Source organism: Rattus norvegicus, chromosome 18 (genome assembly GCF_036323735.1).
Source record: "Rattus norvegicus strain BN/NHsdMcwi chromosome 18, GRCr8, whole genome shotgun sequence".
Classification (NCBI taxonomy): Eukaryota; Metazoa; Chordata; class Mammalia; order Rodentia; family Muridae; genus Rattus; species Rattus norvegicus.
The window spans coordinates 34942162-34960083 of record NC_086036.1 but is presented as its reverse complement, the minus strand read 5'-3'; the positions used below and the strand labels follow the sequence as shown (position 1 = coordinate 34960083).

Below are 17922 nucleotides of genomic sequence, written 5' to 3'. Positions count from 1 at the left end.
CAGCCTGTAGATTTAATATGGCGTCATGCATCTCTGTCAGCCCCTCAGCCTGAGCTTGGCACTTGGCAAATAGTCCATGGATATTTGCACACTGGCTTTTTAAAGCTGCTAAGACAGGAATATTCCCTGAAGTACGCTTCAGAAACCATCAATGTCTTACCAATGTCCTTTTAGGCTAATAAAAGTGATTTCTTTGTGATCACTGCTTAATATCCAAGGATCAAATTTGAACCTTAAAAAAAAATAAAGATCTCATGGTAATGTATGTCCCTGAAAGGAAATCCAACTGTTCTAGGTCAGAGTTCAAGGCCGACATGTAACTATTTCTCTACTTCAGAATTGGCAGACTTTCTATAGCAGCAGTTCTCAACCTATAGGTCACAACCCCCACAGTGACTATATATATATGTATATATATATATATGTATGACTATGTATATATGTATATATGTATATATGTATATATACATATATATCAGATAATTTACATTATGATTCAAAATAGTAACAAAACTGCAGTTATGAAGTGGCAGAGAAATAACTGTATGGCTAGGAGTTACCACAATATGAGGAACTATATTAAAGGGTCTCAGGTTAGGAGAACCTATGCTACAGAGCCTATAGCATGTCGGTAACTTCTGTTGCATTTGAAATCAAGTAATTTCATCCAGTAAAGGTAGCACAGCCTGCCTATGTCTGTAATGGCCCTGAAGGATCCTTCTCAGCTCTTGTGAACCTGGCTGGCTTAGCTAGAACATGGGGAAAATCACTATGTATCAAAAAAGTTAGCGCGATGAATCAGAGGCATGCATGGACAACCACTCTGACCCCAAGACACTGCGAGGAAATGGTTTCCTTGGATACATGTACTTGCTCCAGAAGATAGGATTTTGTCTAATATGAAAATGATTTAAGTAATTTTTCTCCATTATCTCTTCTGAAAATTAAAATCCTTAGAGGCCGTTAATGGGATTCTATTCATTTAAAGGCAAATACATTGAACCCTGGAGAGATAAAGTGACTTTCTCAAGTTCTCTTGGCTAAATAGAAATGGGATGAAAACCAAAGCCTGTTCTCCCAACCACGTTTGCTACAATTACGGTGTCTATCCCAGTGTTGTCTTGAACTCTCCCCACTGAGCTGAGAGGCCTGTCTCAGCTCTCAGGGATGACTCTAAACAAAGAGGCTCCTGTTAATTAAATGCTGGCTGTTTTCTTGGTTTAATAGGACATATTCACCATAGAGATCTTGGACAATGAAACTAAACAACCAATGACTTCGTGCCTCCGATTCTGCCCCTTCGTTGTGAGAAGGCCTGCTAATTCAGCCATATTGGTTGGAAAAGAAGAGAGTAGGGGGTGGGGAGTGAGAAATACAAACTCTTTATTTGTAAAGAGCTTTTCTTCTGTATATTCTGGGGTACTCCACCCCTCACACCACCACACAGAGACAGACAGACAGACAGACAGACAGAGAGACAGACAGAGACAAAGAAACAGAGAAAGAGAGACAGCGAGATAAAAGCAAGTGAGAGAGAGAGGGAGGGAGGGAAAAAGAGATACTATCTACCGTATCTGTCAAGCACAGTTCCTCTAACACAGACCCTGTAGATCAGGGTTGTTTCTGCTTTGGTCTCTGGCTTATTCACTGTACCTATAAGACCACTAGCTGGTTGTTCATTTTCCAGGAACATCGTGGCATAAGTAGATGAGTGGACTCCAGTTATTCACAGGTGACATGCACATTGCTTCTGTTCTGTGTTTCCTGTCCTTTCCCCTCTGTCTCTCATTCATCATATTTTCTTGAATCACCAGACTATAGAATCTATTTTGTGCCTAACTTCCCTCACCCGAAATAATATATGATAACATAAAATCTGTCTTAAATATCATTATACTCTAAAATACTACCTCCTTGAATGAAGATGTGGGAATGGTGTGGATTAAAAAAAAAAAAACCACTCACAGATGCACCCTCATAGACCCATTACTACATGGCCCACCTGTCTTTAAGCCCATGGCTCTTGGGTATAGGTTTAAATTGTACTATGTCCCCAGAATTAGAATTTTGCATACAGTGGCTATTTTTTCCCATACTCAGACACTGCACTGAAAAAATAATTTAACGACATCGTTTTTTTTTTGAAAGTTCACTTTATCGTGTGTTTCTGTATATTTATTTAGGTGGCTGTCAATCTTTCATAATCTTGCCACTGTCTGGAAGCAGGGGAGTGATAGTCACAGAGAGCTTGAGGTTTCCCAACTTGGATGCTGTAAATGACTTTGAAAGGCCTCCATTCCCTCTGCCCTCCCACCCTGATCCTCTCCACCCCTCATCCTACTGCTGATGCAATTTATGGTTTGGGCTGCTCATTTGTTTGAAGCAAATCCCTGGAGGGGTGACCTCCTGGTGTCTTCAATTATTCCTTTCAAGGATGCCCTAGGCAACTGCCTGGCACAGGGGTGCCCTCACCTTCCCGCCTTCTGCCTTGGAAGAATGAAGCTCAGCTGCTGGGCTGGCTGTGCCCCTTCTCATCCTCAGAGCTGTCTCCAGAGTCCCCCTGGAGAGCCACATTAACCCCTTTTGTTAGCAGAGGTAATTTGCCTGGATTTAGCATTAATAAGGAAGACTCTGAGCAGTTGGGGTCAAAAGAACGGATCAGTCAGGCCCCAGGGTTAATTTAATGGCAATCTGTTGGCTGTCTGGGTTGTGTATTAGTCATGAGCCTAGTGATGTCTTCTGCTGTTTAGTTCTTTGAAACAACCGGGAAATGATTTAGAGTGCTCAAAAGGATCAGATGGAGAAATTGACTGTTAAAAGACCTCATTCCATTTTCCAGTAATACAGGGCACCTTGTGTTGCTAAGCCCCTTTCCCCTCCATCCCTATATGCAGGGGAATGAGTGTCCCTTGGAACTTGAGAGAATATTGGTTAGGATTTCTGGGCATCATGAGTGTTCTTTCTGTCTTCCTCAGTAGACATCAAATTTGGGCCAACTAGACTCTCTCACGTGATTCTAGAATTCAGCAAAGTCTTCCCTTAGGAAATAGGACAAGAAAGTCCTTGTCAGGCTTTTGTCCCAACTTCTAGTTCAAGAAAGTTATATCATAAGACGTCAAAATCCTGGTTCTAGAAAGTACCAACTGCCTTGCAGTTGGCGAGCATTCAGGGGCATGATGGGAAGGAGATAGAGCTCTCACCAGTAAGCCAGTCTTCATTCCCTAGAGACAGGCAAAACCACTCAGGGAAACTGGCCGGGCGAGGCCATTCCCCATAGAATGCAGTGTGGCTGCATGTAAAAAATTCTTGCAGAAGCTTGAGAGCCAACCCCAGCTCTGCCCCATGCAGCCATACGACAACCCTAAGGGATTTATCTCTGAGGTCAGCAACGTAAATCTCATGCCACCAAGACTGACAACCTGAGTTCAATCCCCAGGACCCACACAGTGGAGGGAAAACCTGCTCCACAAACATGTCCTCTGTGCACTTTGGCAGACTCGAAATAAGTAAGTGGTGTAAAGCCACTATTACACTGATCATCCCTGTTAAGCTCATGGGCTCTGAAAAAAAATAAACAACAACAAAAAAAGCATATGAATATAGAAAAGGGATTTACAGAACGGAAAAGGAGAAGGGAGACAGAGGTGGGTGAGGTCAAGAATAATCAGAATTAATGAATACATGGACGAAAATGGCAAAGAACAAATTTAAGACACAGAAGTTTTTCCTGGTTAGAAAAGAAAAAACCCATTTCACTCCATCTCCCCATCTGAAAATAGGGCTATTAATGGCACTGCCTCCATCTGCCTGAAATGAAGGACGGATGAAGCTGTAAGACATGTAGTCCAGACAAGCTCAACACTTGGTAGACACCAGCTATTTGTGGTCATACTAAAACGGGATAGAATCCTGGCTTCTTCCTTTGGCCGAACCTGAGTCAAAGACAAGCTCTGTGAACAGGAGGAAGACTCAGACTTTGGAGAAGACTCAAGTGGCTTCAGATGAAAGTGGGTGGGAGGCAGAATGGATCTAGAAACAGTGGACAGGGGCAGATCCACGGGGCGCTGCTCCAGGAAGATGTCCTTGCTGGTAGGAAGATGCTCCTGGAGGCACAGATGTGCTTAGGCTCTTTTGTTTCCACATCTCCTGACTTTGGAGCTTTATTTTTAGGTAGAGAAAAATAATCTGTGTCTGTATCACTTCCCTCTCCCACACAAGGAAGATGTCTTCCAGTTCAGCTTGCTTGCTGAGCTATACTGGTAGAAGCAAAGAAAGCTGACGCCAGATTTTCTCTCCTTCCTTTGGGGAAAGGAAAACATGCTTGCTGGCACTGTAGGGTATGGAGGCACACTTTCTGATGGAACCTGACAGCAGCCCATAGGAAACTCTGCTTGCCCCGCCCAAAGCCATACCCACCAAGCCTAAGGCACAGGTCAGCCACCGGAAAGCACATCAGAGTTGCAGCCTGCAGCACCCTCCCAAGCTGTTTGTGTTTGTGCTCCAGGTGTATACCCCAAATGCAGAAGCTGAGTTGAGAAGTGGTGTTGTATGAATCCAGAAGTGCATATGTCCCGTGCAACCAACCAAGAAATCTTTGAATCTGGCTTTCATAGATGAAAATGTGCCAACAGGCAATGTTAGCACAGGCTCAAACCAATTTTAGAAGGAACACAGTGGGGGTTCCTAAGAGGTAATCAAATAGAAGAGGCACAGCCTGGTGTAAAGTCATTGTAGCAAATCGTATGTGGCAACAGATGTAGCAGGAGCCTAGGTGGCGCTTGCTTGTATGTGTCCACATTTGTTACCTAATTGGTACTACTGGGGCTCAAACTGGGAGCATGTCTGTCCCCATGTACATACATTCCTAGCCCATACATTTTCATCTTAAGCACTATCTGTTTGCTTTCATGTAAACAATTAAGCCCATCATTTTGGGAATGTTGCCTTTCTGCTTAGGTGAGACAGAAATGTGACAAAATTTAAAGATGGGTTTTAAGAAAAAAAAAAAAAACAAAACCCTGGTGATGCATACAGGAGCAAACATCACACAGGTAACCTATGAGTAGTGGAGTCAGGGACATGCAGGTCCCCTTCTCAACTTTGCTGCACCCATCATCCAGTGACAAAGTGCAGCTGGTCCGTAGACTGAGCCTCAGCTCCAGGCAGGAGCCTCTCAAACTTTTGGTAGGTGGTATCAGGGCACATACAAGCCAGTTCCTTCCTTTCTGATGAACAGCCTTTGAAGAGATTTTGTTATTTCCACTGGATTGCCTTTGTAAACAAAAGCCGAAGTTTTTCATTCTGATATACAAGAAAATATATATGTACATATGAACACATGCATATACATATATAATATGTATATTACACACACACACGCACGCACACACACACACACTTTTTATGGCAAAGGAACGTGTTGAGAAGATGGGAACCTGGAAGCTAAAACTGAGTATATTATACATGATCCCAAATTCCTCACTACACATAGATGGTTTCTTTCTAGTCCTTAAGTTCCCACTCAAACTCTCAGCCCTAGTAAATCACTGGAGACTAGATAGCCTGAATATTCTAAAGGAGGGAAACTGGGCTTTGTGAAACCTCCTAGGCTTTGCACCTGGAGTAAAGATCCAGTATTGTCACTCACTGGCTGTGGTTGATGAAGTAAGTGTGTGTGTGTGTGTGTGTGTGTGTGTGTGTGTGTGTGTGTGTGTGTGTGTGATATATGTGTGTGTGATGTGTGTGATGTGTGTGTGTGATCTGTGTGTGTATGTGTGTGATGTGTGTGTATGTGTGTGTATATGTGTATGTGTGTGTGTGTATGTGCATGTGATGTGTGTGGGGTGTGTGTGTGTGTGATGTGTGTGTGTGGTATGTGTGATGTGTGTGTATGTGTGTGATGTGTGTGGGGGGTGTGTGTGATGTGTGTGTGGGGTGTGTGATGTGTGTGTGGGGTGTGTTATGTGTGTGTAATGTGTGTGTGATGTGTGTGTGTATGTGTGTGTGATGTGTGTGTGGGGTGTGTGTGTTTGATATGTGTAATGTGTGTGTGATGTGTGTGTATGTGTGTGATGTGAGTGTGGTGTGTGTGTGTGAGAGAGAGGTGTGTGTATGTGTGTGATGTGTGTGTATGTGTGTGTGTGAGATGTGTGTGTGTATGTGTATAATGTGTGTGATGTGTGTGTATGTGTGTGTGATGTGTGTATGTGTGTGATGTGTGTGTGTGTGTGTGTGTGTGTGTTCCTCAGCACATATGTGGAAGTCAGAAAATAGCTTGTGGAAGTTTGTCTCCTTCTACCACGTGGACCCCAGAGATTGAACTAAGGTCATCAGTTTTGGTAACAAGCACCTTGACCTGCTGAGAATCTCCCCAGCCCATTAGCCATGTCTCTTAGGAAACTTCTTGAATGTTCACAGAATTTCCAGTTCCACCCCTGTAAATGGCTGTAAAGGGTGTTATTCACAGTGTTGGTGTAAGGATTAAAGGAGACAAAGTTCAGGATATGCCCACTGAGAGGCCTTTAGTAAACCTTCATTGAGCAGCTGCTGCACTGTTCAGATACTTCATGGGAAAGGATCTGCAGCCTAAGGCAGATGAAATTTATCAGCAAGGAATCCCAGTAAGAATTCAACTTGAATAGTCTGGCTAGCGTGGACCTAACTTAGCTGTCATTACAGAGTGGCAAACACTCTTGAGTGGTCTTGTGGGCAAGACTGTTTGTCTTCTACAAGTCACAGAAGATGAAATTGAGAGGAAGAGTCAGGAAACATAAGTTCATTGACACACAGCTTCACAGCGTGACACAGGCTGGACATGAACTTACAGCAATCCTCCTGCCTCAGCCTCCTGAGTTGAGTAGTTAGACTCATGAGCCACCACACCCATCTTAAACCTAAGTTCTAATTCTGCCTCTGACTACTGAAAATCCCTTTTCTTAAAGCCCCTGAGCCTCAGCTACCAGAAATCACTACTACCTGCCCTTCCGCCACCAGCCTGCCAATGAGATCCCCCTGTGTGTAGAAAAGGCTCGCATCTACTCATAGCAAGAGCTGCTAATGCCCCAAGTTCTCCCCCATCCCCGGGTCCTTCCTTGACTCGTCTGTGCCAGATATCGTGGACATCAAGCCAGCCAACATGGAGGAGCTCACAGAAGTGATCACAGCAGCCGAGTTCCACCCCCACCACTGCAACACCTTTGTATACAGCAGCAGCAAGGGGACAATCCGGCTGTGTGACATGCGGGCATCTGCGCTGTGTGACAGGCACACCAAGTGTGAGTATCACCACAAGGGCCTTGGGGGTGAGGTGTCCTGGCCTCTGGCATTCGGGAGGAGGGGGGATCCTGGAAGGGTTCCATCTCATTTAACACCGGGAGTAAAGAAATCACAAGTGTTAAGCTAATTTTGGAGTCAGCCCCACATTCAACATTTAACGTTCTGGGAAGGGGAAGCCCCATTTGGGGTGTGAAGCACACAGGTGCAGAGGAAACCTTGCCAGCCATGACTGGCTGAGCAGCGAGCTGATCTGAATTCTGTGTGGAGATCACTCACTGCTGTGAGGAGGATGACCCCAAGGAGTAGCCACAGATATGGTGAAGAGATTGTTAAACAGCGATACAGATAAGGAGATAGGACGGCACTCACAGTCAGCAGTAGAGTATTCCAGGTAGATCTTGGCAGATTTGCTAGAGTGTAAAGGTAGTGAAGATACTAAGGGGGTGAAGAAAGGATCAGATGGTGGTTCTCAATCTTCCTGTCCCTTAATGCTGCAGCCATTTAATATAGTTATTCCTGCTGTGCTGAGCCCCTACTGTGAAATTATTTTTGATGCTGCTTCATAACTAATTTTGCTACTCTTAGGAATCGTAGTGTAAATATCTCATATGTGATCCCAAAGGGGGTCACGACCCACAGGTTGAGAACCACTGGGTTAGCCCACTGGGAGAGTGGGAGGAGGTAGGAGTAGATCCAGGGTTAGGGGAAGGGATAGGGAAAGGAAAACAAACCCAGTGATTGACATGAAAAGCGTGTGGGATGGGGGCTACTGGAAGTCATACTAGGTATGAAGCACTTGTGTTCAGTTTGGGACCTGCCTTGGGGGACAGGTTCTCTCTGGTAAGTGAATGTGGAACAAGGTGGAATACCACTGACTTAGATATCCCAGAGAGTACCACTGGCCTAGAGATATCCCAGAGAGTACCACTGGCCTAGAGATATCCCAGAGGGGCCCCCAGAAGTGCCTCACAGTAGTGCCTCAGTGTCAGCCTAGGCTTTAGAGATAGTCAGGTCCACCTGAATCCTGAATGCAGAGTCATAAACACTGAACTGACTGGAGAAATTGCTAAGCCCAGAACAAAAACTGGAGAATGCTTAAGGCCTTTGAAGGTTTTAGAATGAAAATGGTTTAGGACAGTACTTGGGGAGTACAGCTAAGCTTTGGCACTTGGTGACCTCCTGAATCCCCAGAGTCCCCACAGGGCAGGTATCAGAAAAGATCAATACTGTCACGTGAATAAGACACTGCTGGCATCTGGGCATGAGGTAGGAATAATCGATGGCAACAGAATGGTCACTGCGCTCCTCTAGAATCCCCACGCCTACTGCTGTAAGCCACTTAGAACTCCTACCATTTTGCCAGGTACAGGAGACCCCATTGTTCATAACTTAATTCACATTCGCTGAGCACACACCGTATGCCAGGCATGTATCCAACTCTGGAGTCACAAGGAGGAGCAAAGGCAGATGCACATCTCTCTGTCTCTTAGAGCTCACTGTATTAGCCAGGGTCCTGCAGAGGATGAGGAAGGATTGGCATGTATACAGAGATTCAGTATAAAGTACTGACCTATGTGTGAAGATTGAATGGTTGAGTCCTGAGATCTGAAGTCAGCAAGCCACCACAGGCCACCAGGCTGAAGATCCAAGTGTCTCAGGTCAACTACAAAGGTGTGAAAATCATCCCAACCCCAAAGCAGTAAGGTGGAGAATAGCTCTGTCACTCACAAGAGGACCAGCTCTTTCTCCCAATCAAGGCTTCGCCTGACTGGCTGAGGCTCATCCCCATTAAGAGGTCAATATTTATTCAGTCTATTAATTTAAATGTTAAACGTATCCCAAAACACCCTTGCAGAAACACCTGAATGTCAGACCAAGCATGTGAGCACCTGTGACCAGTCAAGTTGACAGAGAAAATTAGGCAGGCTGAAGAGTAACGACACCTGCCTCCATCAGAGAATCACAAACAAACAGCATTGCCCATGGGCTGAGGGGCATGAAAACAGCAGCATGTTCTGCTGTGTGTTACCACTGTGGGGATCTCACAAAGCAATGGCTGCTCATCTGAAATGTAAAGACCAAGGAGAGAGAAGCGTATAGGGAAGCCTCATCCATGTGCACAGAAGCAGGAAGTCCAAAAGGGCACATACCCAGGACCCCCCCCCCTCCAGGCTCTTCCCTCCAGTCCTGATGCCAGGCACCCCTACAAGATCAAAGTCCAGAGGACAGTCCCTAGGGAGTCCCAGGAGCTAGTGAGTGGCCTGTAAGCTAGCCTTCATCATCAAACCTGCCTACTATGCACCCCAGCCCAGCCTAGCTCTGCATTGCAAGACACGAGCCTGTTAACCTAATCAAAAAGAAATAGATTCCTTTTCCTGACTGGGCCAAAAGACTGACCCTCTTCAGAGCACACCTCCCTTTGTTCCAAAGACACCCAGCCCCAGCTCCTGCCAGCTGGGGAGGCCGGTGTCCCGACCTCCTGCCTGACATTTCATATTGATTTTCTCCATCCTCCTCCAGTACCAGCCTGCAGTCGGCTGAGGTTTGGCTGAGGCTCAGCCGAGGTGTGTGAACAGCACGACAGTTCATCAGAGTTCAAAATGAAAAGCAACATTGGCTTTCAGGGATGAGCAGGGAGAAGGAGGGTATTTAATAACTGTCGGCGTTTAATCAAAACGCCGAGGAAAACCGTGTTATCAGAGCCGAATATATTAATTTCCATATGTCCCTCACTCTGCATGCTCAGCAGGGGTTGGAAGGGATGATTTGTCCTCTCCGTCTCTATTTTCTGATTTTTTTCCTATCCCTTCTGGTGGTGGTGAGGTGTTTGCATTTGTAGTTTGAGGCGCCTGAGACAAAGGGTGCTGAAGGCAGCAACACTCTGCTGGCTAGATCCGGCCCTCTCTCCTTCCACATACATGTTTGTGGAGTATGTGAGGAAACTGGGCAGGTGGTACAAATGCCAGCTAAAACAGAAAGAGTTAAAGTCTGAACTCCGCCCAGAATCTGCAGGGATTATCTCTTGTCCTGTCTCCACCTTCTAGGTTCCAGGGATCCTGACCACCCTAACCTGCTTCCAGGACTTCCAACATCCTTTTCCCCCCTTCCTGTCTCAGGGTTTCTACATAAATTCTACCTCTACCTGGAACACTATTCCACTATGATCCTTAATTGCCATGTATCTGGTGTGGACCCAGACTGAGCACCTATGGGAAAGAGACGGGTGGATGGTCCAATGACTATCAAAGTGTATTCACTTATTAAGGCTGTTTTAACAAAGTACCTCAACTGAGTGACCTAGACACCAAGATGTTTCTGTCTCGCAATTCTGTTTTCAACTTTAAAATTTTATTTAACATGGGTCATGTAGGTGAATGTGGGCATACATTACCACACCTTTATTCATTCTGTTAACTTAAATGTTTAAGCTTGTGTAAAGAACAAGTTTCAGGAGTCCATTCTCTCCTTTCTTCTCCTTGTGTGGCTTGTACCATACTGTATACTCCAGTCTAGCTGTCGTGCAGACTCCTGGACAATTCTCCTATCTTGGCCTCACATTTTCCCATAGAAATGCTGGGATTACAGATGTGTGCTGCTGTATTCAGTGTTTTTCTGTGGACTCTGGGATCAAGTGCAGGTTTTCAAGCCCATTTAGCAGCATTTTTTCCAGCTGAGCCATCTCGTGGGCCCCTGTCTCATAATTCTCAGAAAGGTGGCACCTGGCAGGGTTGGTTTGGCTGGGCACACACTTCTTTCCTTCACTTGAAGAGACCTGTTTTCTCTGTGTGTGTACACATCCTCTTTCCAGTATGCATCTGTGTGCAAAACATTCCTTCTTTAGAAGAGTTGTCTTGGATTAGGGTTCACCTAGTAATGTCATGTCCATATGATCACATCTTTTAAGCTGCAAAACAGTCACACTCTGAGGCATGGGGGAAAGATAGAACCAATGTTAGTTGAAGGTGGCAAAATTCAGCCCTTAACAGGAAGGAGAAATGAGGAATTATGCAAGTGTGTAGGCACAGGAGCCTTCTGTCCTGGTCTTGTTCCTTCCTCCAAACTATTGCTATCCCTCCAGGCAGTAAGGACAGAAAAACTGACAGACACAAGGCTCACACAGTCTTCATACAGAGTGAGCACAGTAAGTGAGGCTCTTTGTAGTCACTCAGTTGTAGTGGAGACACAGGAGCAATGGAACAGGTCCATGAGAACTGTACACTGATGTGTTACAGTTCTACAGTCATTTGGGAACTTTCCATGGTGCTGAAAGCAGCTTTCTCTAAAGAGGATTTTGACTTGTTTCAGAGGTTCTAAGCTAAGAAGTCTACTTCCTACTCAAAAATCACCCCTCAGTGATAATAAGTATAGTTTGAGTTTAAACCTTAATAAGTCAAATTATATTAGCAACATAAATATTTAAAAGGCAGAAAATGTTGATAGTAAATCATGAAGCATTTTGTTTCAAAATGTCCTTAATATATATATAAACGATTTATTTAAAAATGAAAGTAAATTTGCACACTAATTAAAAATGAAAAGAAGCAAAGAAATCCACAAGTACGAATGAAGTACTTTGCAGGGATAAACAGAATTTACTTTCTGAGGTCCTGTAGACATACTTGAAGACTAGAACAAGTGAGTAGCCTGTGAAGAGCTTAGCAGGATATAAAGCTACAATATAGCACTGTGGGGCTGTTCCCAGAGACCACAAGAGACTACCTATAAGGAAGGATGTCAGAAGACATGGGAAAGGAGCCTGTTTTATAGATTGGCTCTTGGTGGTAGATGTACTTGTATAATTTAGAGAGTCCATGAATAAAAGGAGAGCACCCAGGGTACCTTAACTCCAACATGGGGTCTGCAGGGGAAAGGGACACTCCCTACATGCCCCAAAGTGCCCATCATGAGTGTATGAAGTGTGCCAGACGGTGTGGAGTCCAGCCTGGTATTCCCTACACAAGGCCCAAGAAAGTTTTACTCTTTCCTTCCAAACAGTAGTGAGTGAACTCAAGAGACTGGGCTAAGAAGTGCAAGGAAGACTAGGTGAACACTATCAGCCTATGTTACAGTGACCAAACTGAGCAGTCTTGAGAAGGTTACCTCTCTCTGCCTCAGTTCACTCACATGCAAACAGTAGTTAGTGGCCATATTTGCCTTGTAGGTACTTGGAGGATTAAATGCAGAAACACTCAAGAGCCCTCAAAATAGTGTCTGACACATAAACATGATGCAAGACAGAGACCCTCCCCCTCTCTTTGACCCTCCCCCACTTCCTTCCCCTCTTTTCCCTACTGTGTATCTTATTTTAAGAATGAAACCAGGAGGAGAGGCATCAATAGTTGAAGAAGTAGCGACTTCATCAACCATCATCAAAGCTGACCTCTGTGATGTTTCACAACATCCAGGAAACAAGCCAAATGTGCAAGTGTGGGCCCAGTGCATCCTACCCTGTGAGGCACCCACCATCATTACTCAATCGGAAAAGAGAAAAACTGATATAATTACAGAGTTTATAGAGACAAACACAGCTATGGTTTGACCCAGATCTATGCAGTTCACTCCCTTCTTATCATTCTGGCCTTTTGTTTATCTGTCCATCTCCCCACTGCTCTTGATAAGGGACATAATGTATGCTCACTTTGTGTAGGAGCTGTAAGAAACCTGTGACTGTGCTCTCTTCCCACCCTTACCACCTTGGGCGAAAGCATCACATCCCTGCTACAAGGTATCCATGTCACAAGAGCTAAACAGGCCATTCCAGGGTGGCATACTCTGAATTCAGCCCACGTTTCTGTTCTACGTCATCAGAATACTAGGACTCATTTATACAACTAAGATCTATCAAACATCTTCTGGATTTTGCCATCCAGAAGGTGACAGTCCATGGGGCAAGGGAGCAAGTACATTCAAAATATAGATAAGCAAAGAGTTTTTAGTTAGTGGTGCAAGCAATAGGAAATAATAGAGGGGCAGAGGGTACCTGGGGTGAAGCTGTTTCTGCAGAGTGCTGTGAAGGAAAGCCTCTGAGCTAGAGGTAAATTACTAGGATTATTCAGTGATGATGAGGGTTCTATTCAGGAATGCCTATATTTGAAGAACAAACCAAGGCCCAGAGGATGGAGATGAGTATGCTGAAAGCAATATAAAAAGGAGGCAAAAAACAATGAGCTATGAGCTATATTTTGTGTAACCGGGAAAAGTCCATTGATTTCATTCCTAGTGGGATTAAGGAGTCATGAGCAGGAAACTGAATATAGTCTTATGCTGAATAAAGTCATTTTGGTCAATGATAGGATCCCCTAAATTTATACTACCTACTGACAACCCATCACTTTTTATACTGCCCAGTTTCTCACAATGCATTTCTCAGAATGTATTCTGGCATGAAGAAAGACTTAGCTGGAGCTATGGAGATGGTTCGCTGGATGAAGTGCTTCCCCCTTATGCATGAGAACTGGACTAAAGATCTTCAGCAGCCATGTAAATGCTTGACAAGCATGTACCTTGCCTGTAATCCCAACCTTCAGAAGGCAGAGACAGAGAAGCCCAGAGCATGCTAGCCAGCTAGACTGGCTGAATCCATTGACTTCAGGTTCATTGAGAGATCCTGCCTCGATATATAAGGTGGAGAGGAAGGAAGGCATCCGTCATCAACCTCTGGCTTCACACATATGCATACATATGCATGTTCCCCCATGCCAATGAAACAAACAAACACACACGCATACATGCACGCACGCACACTCCAGAGAGAGCACCATTATGCTGGAATGTGTTTATAACCTTAAGAGGCTTCTCAAAAATGGGGTAGCCAGCCTGGGAGCAAAGAAACCAATTGGGGGACTCTTTCCATTATCTCAGGAGAACTGATAGACACTCTGACCAAGGGAGGGACATAGGTGTGGTCTACTTCAAGGTAAGGCTGTGAAGGCTTGTTGAGAGATTTGAAATGATAAGGCAGAGGAAGGGGGAAATTTGAAGTCATGTATTGGTTTAGGTGATACAGTGGAAAGATACTGGAGTGAGGAGGCTGAAGAAGAAACTGATTTGCTGTAGAAAGAAGCCTGCTTCTTCAGCTATCCCCAAATAGGGATGTCTATGAGTCATCCAATTACAGAAGTCTAATGATCAACTATATACATTAATGCGGAAGCCCAGGAAGACATTACCTTACAGGTATAAAGTTGAGGAGTCATGCACATATTATGGTATTTCAAGTTGTGGGACCAAAGGATTTTACTAAGACATAGTGTGGGCAGAGAAGAGTGGGGACCCAGGACCAAGGCTTGTCAACACTTAACAATGGGGTACAGAGGAGAAGCTAGGAGATGAGCTTCTTGGGGTAAGAGGAAATCAAGGCATGTAAGCAAAGCATGGGGAATGGCAAAAAAAAAAAAATACTAGGACTGATGGTATCAAATTCTTCTGTGATGCCACCGAAGATGACACTGGGGACACGATCATGAGATTTGGTCCTGTGATAGCCTTTGACTATTAAAGGGAAAGGAAAAGTGTACTGTAGTGCCTGACATGCTGTAGTGTACATCTGCTTAGTGAAATGAGTCATGTGATGCCTATATCAGATCACCCTCCAGGTATGGATTAGGTCTTTCACCTGAATCTTTACTCCACTGTGTTTTGGCCATGTTTGCATTCATTTGGCATGCCTCTGATGATTCCACCCTGTTGGGAGGAATTGGCTTGCACTGGGGATTTAGAGGAGATCCAGCTAGTCATGGAGGTCCTGAAGAAGGAGCCAGGGTACCTCTCTACAGTAGTGGGGGAGCCCACAGCACCAATCCCTCGAAAGACTCCACTAGCAAGCCTGTCTTCATGGTTCTTTTTTACCAAGTAGATCCTTTCAGAAGGGCAGGACCACAGCCTAAATCAAATTCACAGGAATTTCTTCCTTCAGGTGGCACCAAGGCAGACTTTCTATTCAGTCTTCATTCCCAGAGAGCATGTAAACGTGTCTGGCGTGGACAGTGTATAAGAACCATCAGGTCTTTTGTATTCAGGAAACAAAGATGGCGGCACTTCAGGCCTTAAACACTGACATGTTCTAGTGAGTAGCCTCATTTAGAAAACAGCTATGAAAACAGAGCCAAGTTTGAAGCCCAACCCAAAAACACAAATCAGAAATGTCATTGTCCTCCAAAGGTAGAAGGCATGTAAGAGGATGCATTGTTTGTTTTGAAATCCTCTATGTCTTATTTAATTACCCTGCAGATTGGTATCAGTGCTCTAGTTTATAGATAAGACATATAAGTGAAGAAACTAGCCCCAGGTTCCAGGGTTAGAATCAGATTCAAACCTATGTCTATCTACCTCACCGATCTCCTGTGTATTTAGCAGGGGAAAGTACATGATTGTTTTCTTGTTTTCAGAATGATAACTTATGGGTCTGCAATTTATGCAACTCACATTGGCCCCATGCCCTACCCTGGCCTTTTCTGGCTGTAGTTTTAAGTCAGCTCTGCATGGGCAGTAAAATCTACTCTCATCCCTCATCTCCAAACTTAATTGCCAAGCCCAGGTTCTGTAAGCCACTAGGTGCCCTAATAAACCTGTGTCTCCTTTCTCGGGCCCGTAATGGAATGTGTCTAAAGGCATCAACTCTAACTGCAGCTGCAATTCATCCTAAAGTCTCCAAAGGGGGCTCAGTATTGATCTGGGGTGTAATTAACACTGTTTACTGCAGGCGAGCTTGGTTAGGTTAGAGAAACAAAGCCCTTTATTAAAATGCTTATTTCCTGATGACAGGATTACAAACACACGGAGACACACACCCCACCTGACGAAGAGCCAAACAGCCTTTCTATATGAAACAGAATACACACACACACACACACACACACACACACACACACACACACACACTCACTCACCATGTCTACTCCATTCAACTTTAGCAGCAATTAACTGCAGTGCAGACAAGCCCCACATCCAAGTAAAAATAGAATCCCTTCCCCCTTCTTCCGTCTTCATTTCCATTTTTGATTAATTTACCAGTTCTGTCAATTAGTCATCCTGGAGACTGCAGTTGAGTGGATTTTCCTAAGGACTAGAAAGCTTATTAATTTTGGAGGTAAGCGTCATTCATTACCAGTTGACACTGTCCCAGGTCCTGCCTGCTCCTCTGCCCAGGGTCTTGGGCAAGAAAGCAGTAAAGGTTGAAATTACCACCTGCACATGGCTACAGCCTCCCCCACCTACTCCCAACCAAGACACACAAGACAAGAAGGTCACCTTGAGGTCCCAGGTGGCTCTGGCCCTAGAACATGTCTGGGCCACCTTACCTGTGATTGCCATCCATGATGAGCCATTATAAACAAGTCAAGGGCACAGATGAGTATCTATATAGCTCAAGGAAAACAGAGTCAGGGGACTACCTGGCATGTATTTTCTCTGTGGAGGCTCCCTGACCTCTCAAGTATGTTATCTTGTGCTGTCAGGATCCTAAGGTAGCCCATTCTTTCATGCCAGAGGCATGTCAGGAAATCCAATGCTTCCTAAACACTGTAACAAAGACCCCACAGCCCCAGTGACTTCAAGCCTCACATTGCTGTCATCTTGCCATTCTGGCGTCCAGACATCTAGCTTGGGTGTGACTGGCTAAAACTAGGCTGCCTTCCCATAGAACATTGAAAGAATTGACTTTCTGGAGCTTTTAAGCTTGTGGAGATTGCCCCCATTCCAGGGTTTGAGAATCCAGCAATAGGGAAATGAAAACCTCACATCATACCGCTGCCTTCTTTTCTGCCCCATCTTCTTAAGGACTCTTGTATTCGCATGGAGTCCACCCAGATGAAGAGGAAAAATCTCATTTTAATGTCAGCTAATTAGCAGCCATAATGCCATCCAGTCTTACTTCCTTTTTGTCACGGAAGGGGTCCATAGTCTGCCGGAGTTAGGATATAGATATCCTTGGGGCCAATTTTTTGCCCACCATACACCTCAAGTTTCAGCTAAGGAACCTTCTACCAAGGAGACTTCCTGGACTCACAAGCCAGTTTAGGTGTGCTCTCTGAACATCAAATGCCATGTGTTGACTGATCTGTTTTGTTTTCCCTCACTAAATCAAATCTCCCCTATGGCTAGACACTGTTTATGGCTCCCTAGGCACATAACAGAGTGCTGAAAAAAACCCTCTATAAAAGCAAACGACTGTAATCATGCAAAATGATAGTTGCATCTGGTGCTTCTCTTTGAAGGGCTAGGAAGGCTCACATAAAGGAGTAGTTGACTGGATTCATTCATTTCTCACTTTAAGAATGCATCTCTAGCAGCTGGGGTTTAGAATAGTGATAGAGAATGTTCTTAGCAAGTGGGAGGAAGAGTTTGCAATCTCCTGGGGAGGGAGGGAAGAGAGAGGGATAGAATGAACAGAAAGAGATGGAGAAAAGGACTCACTTTATCATGTTTAACTTGCATTAAGGTTAATTTATATTTTATTATATTATATATTTACATATTATATAATATAAATTTATATATACTTAAAGTTCATGAAAACAGGGAAAATGGCAATAAGCAGGCCATGATTTCAAAAGCTGCAATGCTTTTATAAATTGGAAAACACAAAGTAACTTTTGAGTGTGGGAGGAGTCTGTGAAATAGTGGCCATTTATTACTCATGTATTCCAC

The 17922-nt window shown here is 44.4% G+C and overlaps 1 protein-coding gene across 25 annotated transcripts in view; it reads left to right on the top strand.

Annotated features, from left to right (window-relative positions):
• Ppp2r2b (protein phosphatase 2, regulatory subunit B, beta) overlaps positions 1 to 17922 on the top strand; it is a 452614-nt gene that overhangs the window by 397216 nt on the left and 37476 nt on the right. For all 25 annotated transcript variants that reach the window (NR_073588.2, NM_022209.4, NM_001402382.1 and 22 more), the window contains one exon: positions 7110 to 7274. Coding sequence is in view for 24 of the 25 variants with exons in the window: in NM_022209.4 (NP_071545.2) it covers positions 7110 to 7274 (165 nt within the window). In the remaining variant the exon portion in view is untranslated. The remainder of the gene's footprint in view (positions 1 to 7109; positions 7275 to 17922) is intronic.